This window comes from Gossypium arboreum, chromosome 6, assembly GCF_025698485.1.
Source record: "Gossypium arboreum isolate Shixiya-1 chromosome 6, ASM2569848v2, whole genome shotgun sequence".
In the NCBI taxonomy this organism is placed as follows: domain Eukaryota; kingdom Viridiplantae; phylum Streptophyta; class Magnoliopsida; order Malvales; family Malvaceae; genus Gossypium; species Gossypium arboreum.
The window spans coordinates 4,096,961-4,106,554 of record NC_069075.1 but is presented as its reverse complement, the minus strand read 5'-3'; the positions used below and the strand labels follow the sequence as shown (position 1 = coordinate 4,106,554).

The 9,594-nt window shown below is 33.0% G+C and overlaps 1 protein-coding gene and 1 pseudogene across 1 annotated transcript; both read left to right on the top strand.

Moving 5' to 3' along the window:
• On the top strand, positions 1 to 1,830 carry LOC108456092 (berberine bridge enzyme-like 8). Its single transcript, XM_017754685.2, has one exon. It carries the CDS (start codon positions 22 to 24, stop codon positions 1,615 to 1,617), a length of 1,596 nt encoding a protein of 531 aa, XP_017610174.1. The 5' UTR covers positions 1 to 21; the 3' UTR covers positions 1,618 to 1,830.
• Positions 1,831 to 5,559: 3,729 nt separating this feature from the next.
• Positions 5,560 to 7,222, top strand: LOC108455206 (berberine bridge enzyme-like 7; annotated as a pseudogene).
• Positions 7,223 to 9,594: the final 2,372 nt, after the last annotated feature.

The window sequence follows — 9,594 nt, the reverse complement described above, 5'->3', positions numbered from 1 at the left end:
AACAATTCAACAAAATTCAACATGGCAATTTCATGGCCTCTTGTTGTTTCAGTTCTTCTTTCCATTTCATCCCTTGTAACTTCAGCTTCAAATTCTGATTCAGTCCATGAAGCTTTTGTTCAATGTCTTTTAGACAATTCACATCCATCTCACCCTATTAGTGAAGCCATTTTCACACCTCAAAGCCCTTCATATGCCACAGTCTTACAATCCTACATTCGAAACCTTCGATTTAATGAGACCTACACACCCAAACCCTTCCTTATCCTCACTGCATTACACCAATCCCATATCCAAGCTGCCATTATTTGTGCCAAAAAGGGCAACATTCAAATGAAAATCCGAAGTGGTGGACATGATTATGATGGTTTATCATATGTTGCAACTGTTCCTTTCTTTGTCCTTGACATGTTCAACCTTCGATCCATTGATATAGATACGGAAACCGAGACTGTTTGGGTTCAAAGTGGAGCAATTCTTGGTGAACTTTATTATAGAATCTCTGAGTTGAGCAAAACACATGGTTTCCCAGCTGGCGTTTGTCCTACAGTGGGTGTAGGAGGTCATTTTACTGGAGGTGGCTATGGTAATATGATGAGAAAATATGGTTTAACAGTTGATAACATCGTGGATGCTTATTTCATTGATGTTAATGGTAGAATTCACGATAGAAAATCCATGGGGGAAGATCTGTTTTGGGCTATTAGAGGTGGTGGAGCAGCTAGTTTTGGTGTGGTACTTGCATATAAAATTAAGTTGGTCCATGTACCTGAAATAGTTACTGTTTTTCGGGTTGAGAAAACATTGGAAGACAATGCCACCGACATTGTTGATCAATGGCAACATGTTGCATCTAAACTCCCTAAAGAACTCTTCGTTAGGCTCGTCATTGACGTCGTAAATAGTAGTACTCGTACCGGTGGAAGTACCGTTAGGGTTTCATTCATTTCCTTGTTCTTAGGAGATTCTAAGACACTTGTTTCAATCATGAACGAGAACTTGCCTTTACTCAGTTTATCTCAATCGGATTGCATCGAAACAAGCTGGATTCGATCGGTTCTTTTTTGGACCAACATCGCCATCGATAGCCCAACCGATGTTTTATTGAACCGAACCCCGTCGTTGAGTTATCTCAAAAGGAAATCAGACTACGTAAAGCAACCGATCCCGAAGACTGCATTGGAAGGTATTTGGGAAAAAATGATCGAATTACAGCCGGCGCAAATGATATTCAATCCATACGGTGGGAGAATGGCTGAGATTGAGTCCACAGCGACTCCATTTCCACACAGAGCTGGCAATTTATGGAAGATTCAATACTTAGCGAATTGGAACCAAGGTGGGGCTGAAACAGCACAGCGTTACATAGGGTTGACAAGGAAGCTTCATAGGTACATGACACCCTTTGTGTCCAAGAATCCAAGGGAGGCATTTCTTAATTATAGAGACATTGATTTGGGTGTCAATCATAATGATAGAGGAAGCTATTTGGAAGGGAGGGTTTATGGGATCAAATATTTTAAGGGTAATTTTAATAGGTTGGTCCATATTAAGACTAAGGTTGATCCTACTAATTTCTTTAGAAATGAACAAAGCATTCCCACTCTCCCCCATTAAGGGATGATAGATATCATTATTAATGCTTATTCATTAGTTAATTATTTTTAGTCGATTAAGTTCTAATTCCAGTTAATTTTATTATTATTGTAATAATTAGGAGAATGTGAATTCAACCGTGTTGAAGCACTTTTTCCTTCAATTTAAAGTTTGTTAAATAAATGTTTGTATTTTTAAAATATAATAATAAATTCAATATGTGTAATATATAAATTTTACTTTATTAGGAAGGTGATTTATGGAAACAAGAAATAAATATTTTATTTTGTTAAATACTTCATCAAATTTGTGGCAAATCCTATATCAAATCATGAACGAATACGACATATCATCTATCTTAACTTAAAATTTTTAATTGGGTTGGTATTTCAAATTAACAAATAGGTTTTGATCATATTTAGTTTTTTACACAATGCCAAGAACTATTCATAACTCCTTTTCAACCCATAAATAAGAGGATACTATGCTTCACTGCACTCGAACCCATGTCCTTTTATATTAACATTAATGCCCATATCAATTGAATTAAAACTCAATCGACTTACAATTTAATATTATAAATAAGAAAACTGATGTTTACATTTTTATTTTTTATTTTTTACAGGATTTACATGCTTACTTAGATGCTGCAATCATGCAAAATGATTGAACAAAAACGAAAAATAATTTACTCTTTGACCTGCTCAAACAAATATGGCTATATGATGCTTGGGCAGTTCGGTTGCCTTCTTCATGTGGTTAGCCGAGAGGAGTTGAATACATCAACTCAAGACTAATTCAATTAATTCCGCAATTTAATTAATCTTTTATTTATTTATTCTGTTGTAGGGTGTTAATTTTTGTAGTAGCCTCCCATTTTAGGGATTTTAATAAAATATTTAATTTGGCAAGAAAAAAATAACTTTATAAATAAAGGTGAAGGCACCATAGAAGAGTACCAAAATATAAGGTGGACTATTAGAGGCTTTCTTATATTGATTTGCCTTTCGTCTGCAACATAAATGGGAAATTTTCAGCTATGGTAGTTGTATTGTAACTTAATCTTATCCGATTGATTATTGAAGGTCATGCTCATATTATTTTCTATTTTATATATAGAGAGAAGGGAATAATATTTGGTTAAATTCTGTTATTAGTCCCTGTACTTTGTAAAAATTATGAATTTGGTCCTTGTACTTTAATTTGATCAATTTTAGTCCTTATACTTTTCGAATTTTGAAAAGTCCTAACCCAAACAATGGTTGTTAAATCTGTTTGTTTAAATCCAATTACTAGTCCTGTACTATATGTACAATTGTAGATTTAGTCTACATTTTTCAATTGGATCATTCTAAGTCGCAAATTTTGAGTTTTCAATCTTGTCGCAAATGACAGCCGTTAATCCATAAACCGAATTTTTAGTAAGTGATATGTGGAAATAATAAATAGACATGGCATACACATATGATAACATGTTTGGCACATTAGATTTTAGAAATAACAAAACTTAACTTAATAAATTTAACAATTATCATTTGGTGATTACTGAAACTTTAAAATTTAAAAAAAACAGGACTAAAAATGACCAAATTAAAGTACAAGAACTAAATCAACAACTTTCTCAAACTACATAAACTAATATAGCAGCATTTAACCATAATATTTTGATACTTGTCTGAATGTGAGTCAAAGCTTAAGTTATCTTACTTTGTTCGGATGCATGTTGGATACGATTGTAAATTGACACAAGTGTATATGTTGATTTTTCAAAAAATATGGTGCTTTAAGGATATGCCTTCATACACATATAAGTGTACTGATTTTCGAGAAAATATTTTATTGACATTTCTCACCACATTATTCATGGTCCTTTTTAATAATTTAATGATATTTCAAAAATTTGTTCATGTTATTAACACATAATTTTTAAATTTTTTTTATCCCAAACCTCGAATATTGAACTCTAAACTCTAAACCCCAAACCCCAAACTTAAACCACAAAAATTATACAATATCTAAATAATAACAAAATAAAAATAATATAATAGCAAATAGCAGCAAAACAACAGCATAAAAGAAAGTTTAGGTTAATTCAGGTCGGGCTTGGCCAAGCCAAAAAATTCTACCCGAGGCCAATCAATTTAGAAAACGGGTCTTATTTTTTTCTAAGTCCATTTCTCAGATTTATATTTTTATCCAAACCCTCTCAATTTTCAAGCAGATCTTCAGACTTGGACAGATAATCTAACTCGAGGTCTAATCGCAAGGCTTAGAGTTTGCTCGAAATATGGTGCTTAGAGATATAATTATTGAATCAAATTGCCATTTTGTAATCTCTAAATTTTCCCATGATAAACTCAGTATTTTAATTCGTTGAACTTTGTTTATACTCATAGATCAGCCTATAGGCTTGTCGATTCTTTTAGCTGCATGGGTTTACTTGATGCAAATGATGTTCGATTTGTTGTGGACTACCGAAACGATAGCGGATATTATTTGAATTGTTGAATGGAATTGCACTTTTCGACCATTGTTGATGAGTTGATTCTCAAGGAAATCCGGCCAAATGCTCTTATTTAACTTAGCTTGTAGCAAATTAAAGCTCTTGATGTGTCCCTATCCCTTTGTCATATCATAGAATCCGATTTCTCTTCTTTGGTTAGCTCGCTCATTCTCTACCAATACCTTTCTCAGCGGAGAACCCAATATACTTTGTTGAAATTTGTTTCAAGTGTTTGAGATTTAATCTTGAAATTTGATTCTAAGGGCCTTCCATAAATTATATATTGAAATTTGATTTTGGAAATAAGAATGACATTTAGGATCAGTTCAAGATTCAAGTCATGAAGATTTTCATATTAAAATTGTATCTTAAAGATTAAATTGGATATCATCATTCAAGATCAAGTCATAAAGGATTTTGAATAGAAATTGTATTGAACAAAATAATCTAAAAACCCTCTACTTTAAGAGTTTGATTAGAGATTGAAATGGACAACTTCATCAATTCAAAACTATGTTGTCAGGAGCAAAGTTAAGAATCGAATTTGAATTATAAATTTTGAAAGTGCTAAAATTTTAAATTTATCATTGTAATAATGTAGAATTTTATAATTTTTCAAAAAATTAAACTATAAATTTTACAATTGTACTATTAATTAACTTAAAACCTTTCATTTTCTAAAAGGACTAAATGGATATTTTTAGTGGGGGAGGACTGGCCTCCTCTAGCTTTGTCCTTGTCTTGTGCAAACACTTGGATCAAGAGTAGGGTTGTCCATGGGTTAAGCCAAGTCGAATTAAGTAAAAAATTTAGGCAAGGTTTTTAGGCTCGAGTTCAGCCTAAAAAATTGGCCTAAAATTTTGTTCAAGCCCAGTCTGGATAAAAATACTAAAATCAAATATACTAAAAACATTAACATAAATGGAAAAAAAATTTAAAAATATATACTTAAGTAACACAAAGATTGGTGCAACTTAGCAAGCAAATACTTCTAAAATAGTATTCAAACAATAACAACAAAATGATAGCAAAACAATTGAAAAACAATAATAATAAAAAGCAACAGTTTTTTTTTTTTTTCAAATTCGGGCCAAGTCCGGGAAAAAAAAGATTACTCGAGATGCAGTCCGTTTAAAAAATATGCCTTATTTTTTTGTCCAAACCCTTTTTCGAGTCTATATTTTACCTAAACCCTTTCACTTTTAGAGCTGATCACCTTGCTCGACCAATGAACAAGTATAATTGAGAAAGATTGTAACTTAAATGTTTCATAAAAAATAAGTATTTAACTTGGAATTTTATTATTCATATTTCACAAAAAAGGTTAAAATGATATAAACATGTAATATGCTAAAGAGTTAAATAAATAAAGTATTCTAGATTTGGCTTCATTTGGAAAATTGATCCTCTAGGCCTCTACTCTTTATATACACACCATTGTAAATTCTTTGAAAACAAAAATGAACTCTTCAAGTTCTAAATTATTCATCCTTTCAACGTCTTTCCTATTATCAATTTCATCCGTAACGTCAAATTCAGTTCTTGATAATTTCCTCCAATGTCTTCCAATACATTCCAACACTTCAAATCCAATTACAAATTCTATATACGTTCCCAACAATTCCTCCTTTCAATATTTATACGAATTGCGTGCAAATAACCTTAGAATCATATCATCTTCCACAATATCAAAACCTTTGGCTATTATAACTGCCCGACATGCCTCCCATGTCCAAGCTGCTGTCATTTGTGCCAAGATCCATAGTATCCAATTAAGAATCCGAAGTGGCGGCCATGATTACGAAGGCTTATCGTACAAATCCGACATCCCGTTTGTCATCCTCGATTTATTCAATCTTCGGTCGACAAAGATCAATATCACAAGCGAGACGGCGTGGGTTCAAGCCGGGGCGACGACGGGGGAACTTTATTATAAGATAGCTGAGAAAAGTAAAGTCCATGGATTCCCATCGGGAGTTTGTACTACGCTTGGCATCGGTGGACACTTTACCGGAGGTGGATATGGGAATATGATACGAAAATACGGACTTTAATTTCAATCGATAATGTAATTGATGCTTGTTTAATCGATGTCAACGGTACGATAAATAGCCGTAAATCAATGGGAGAAGACGTGTTTTGGGCTATCCGAGGAGGTGGTGGAACTAGCTTTGGTGTTATCCTTTCATGGAAGATCAAATTGGTTCATGTTCTCCGTAAGGTCACTGTTTTCAAAGTGCAAAGGACATTGGACCAAGGTGCCACGGATATTGCATATAGTTGGCAACATATTGCACCTAAGCTGCCTAAACATTTGTTTATAAGGCTTCAACCTGAACCTATAACAATTGGCAATGGAAACAAAACAATTCGAGTTTCTTTGATTGGCCAATTCCTTGGAAGAAGTAGAAAACTTATGAATCTGATGAACGAGTATTTCCCCGAATTGGGTTTACAACAAAATGATTGTATCGAAATGAGTTGGGTCGAATCGACCCTTTTTTGGGCCGGGTTTACCAATGGGACCTCCATTGATGTATTGCTTAATCGTGTGGTGGAGAATAAAGTGTTCTTCAAGACCAAATCTGATTACTACAAAAATGTGATTCCTAAACAAGGGCTGGTGTCGTTATGGGAAATGTTGATGGACATAGGGAACATTTTCGTGCAACTAAACCCTCACGGTGGACGAATGGACGAGATTTCAGAAACTGAAACGGCGGTTCATCGGAGATGTGGGTACCTTTTTAAGGTCCAATATACAGTTTACTGGTCGGAGTCCGATGGAGGGATCGGTGCAGCCAAGCGGTACGTTGAAATGTCGAGGAGATTGTACGGTGCAATGGCTCAATATGCGAGTAGTGACCCTAGGGAGGCGTTTCTTAACTATAGAGATCTTGATATTGGTTGCAATGGAAGCAATGATACGGATTTTGGTGTTGCGGAGGTTTATGGGACTAAGTATTTTAACAATAATATCATGAGATTGGCTAGTGTGAAAGCCATATTAGACCCTGAGAGTTTTTTCAAAAATGAAGAAAGCATTCCGCCATTGCCATCATCTCATTGAGGTGCTTAGTTCTCACATGAACCTATAGTTGAAACGAAATTTAATTTTCTGAATTTTCTTAACTTCTTTGGCCATATGCATGAATTGACTTCTTTCCTTTTACTTTTTGTTATTGTTGCTTGAAACTAAAACCAAATTGTTGGCGCTTTGGACCACAGTAGCTAGGTTAGAAAAGGCATCGAGATTAAATTATATATTTTTATAAGAATTAAAATATAATTTTTTATTTATATTAGTTTATATTATTATGGGTTTTAAAAGAATTAAATCAAATTTCTAGCATTTGGGGTTAAACTATAATTTTATAATATATTAACTTAGGATTTTATAAATTTTTGGATTCTAAAAAAGGAATTTTCCATTTTAGGGAGTAGGGTCTCTACTAGCCCCTCCTTTCGCCCTTGATTGTTAGGAGTGATAGTTATCAATCCCGAACATGAATTGTAAAGCAGAATATATTAAAAAAAAACGTACTCAAAATGTTACCTTAAATTTTTTTTAAATAATATCTATTCTTTTTAACATAATACTTAGAACTATCCATGGCTTCTCCCCAACCTATAAATTGGTGAATAATGCGATTAATCGCACTCAAACCAACGTCCTCCTACATTAATAACTATGTTCATACCAATTATAAAGTTAAGACTCAATTGACTTAGCTTTTATTTCTTTAGCTTGCTTATGAATTTAATGGAGCAAACTTCATTGTTCAAGTTCTGAATTTCAAAGGATTGAGAATTTTTTCTATTGAGAATAAATGTTTTAAAGCCTTTTCAATTTTATATGTTTACAATTACAATTTCTTGCCTTAATGTTTGTATCTTGTACACATGTCTCGGATTATGAACATAACCGTTACTTTGAATTATCTATTTAACCATACAATTGAATCAGAATTTGATCAAATATATGCCCTTAATTCATATACACATCTCTCAAATTAAGAATGTAATTGATTGAATTTTCCAATTAATCCTAAAAATTACAAATAATTATTTAACCTTCTACATTCTAGTGCAAGAAATATAATTGAGAGATGAATCAATTTAAAGAAACGACAAGACTATATTAAGAAGTTCTTTCTTTGATATAAAAACTCAAATCAAAATAATTAATGCTTATTTTGTACTTCATAAAAACACAAGAATGTAGAAAGATAATAGTTCAGTTTCAGCAGCGATTGATTTAGTCGATCAAGAAATAAATTAAGCTAAGGATTGAAGAACAAATTTCATTTCGTAAATTTTATATAGGTTTCTTTTGGCATTATTCAAATTTACCTAAATTTTATTTCATTTCGCTTGGTTGATCACTAGGTAACCACCAATTTTTTAGTGGGAATGCTTTTATATTTAAGAGGAGATTACTAAGGCATAACAATCATGTACTTCCTCAACAAAGGGAATGTTAGATTAGTACTGCGCTTGATGATAATTGGCGTCCTACCTAGCCGACCGCACGAGCAAGCCACCACTTATACTATCGGTGACATGACACTACTAGACATGAGGCTTTCCCTCTATAAAAACCTTAGAGAATGATAAAGAACGGATCTTTTGCCTTTCTGGCAACCTTAAGCACTTATCCTTAGCACTTAGTCTCCCTTACCTTCCCAACTCCCTTTGCTTGCTTTTGCCTAACTTCGACTCTCTGTCTATCTAGGTGAATCAACCTCCTTGTTTCCACTACCCCATTCCTATCTCTTCTTTTGTTGAATACTTGTATCACATTAACCAAATATGAAAATTTTAAATTTTATTTTGAAATTCAATTTTTTGCTAGAGAAATTCAATATTTTAGAATGCTAGCGTTTTAAAAATCTCTAAATTTTTGGAATTCCTTATCCAAATACACTATAAATGAATTCCTTATTCAAGGGTCAAGCTATGCATCCAAACTCAAAAGTGTGCTCAAAACATGAGAGGGTTCGGACAAAAGTATAATGCCAAAAAAATGGGCTTCGGCGAAAAAAAGTTAATTTAAAATATGCGTCAAGCTTGAAATCCAACACTCAAAACTCGAGTTCGACTTGTTTTTGAGCTTTTATTGTAACACCCCAAAATTGGCCTATACGTTATGGCATATCTAGAGAAGCTACCATGATACTCTTTGAAAACTAAGAAATTATTTAGGCTTGTACAAATAACGTCAGATTTCAATGAAAACTATTCTGGTTTATTTTAAGTGAAAATATCCTTCTTATTTAATTTGTTAATTCTGTCGACTAAATTTATACAAAATGCTCTTGTTTGCAGCGGAACTCTTAGTTAAAATCAGTTTGCAAAGCACGAGTCGTATTTTAAAGTCCAACGTTATGCTGATATTGAAAATGTGATTTAAAAACAATAAACGGCTTAAAACAACAAATAGAAGTCCAAAACCAAAACAACCCCAAAATGTTCAAAACAGTCCAACAAAACTA

Coding starts and splice junctions, on each gene's coding strand:
- LOC108456092 (XM_017754685.2), top strand. CDS start 22: ATGGCAATTTCATGGCCTCTTGTTGTTTCAGTTCTTCTTTCCATTTCA.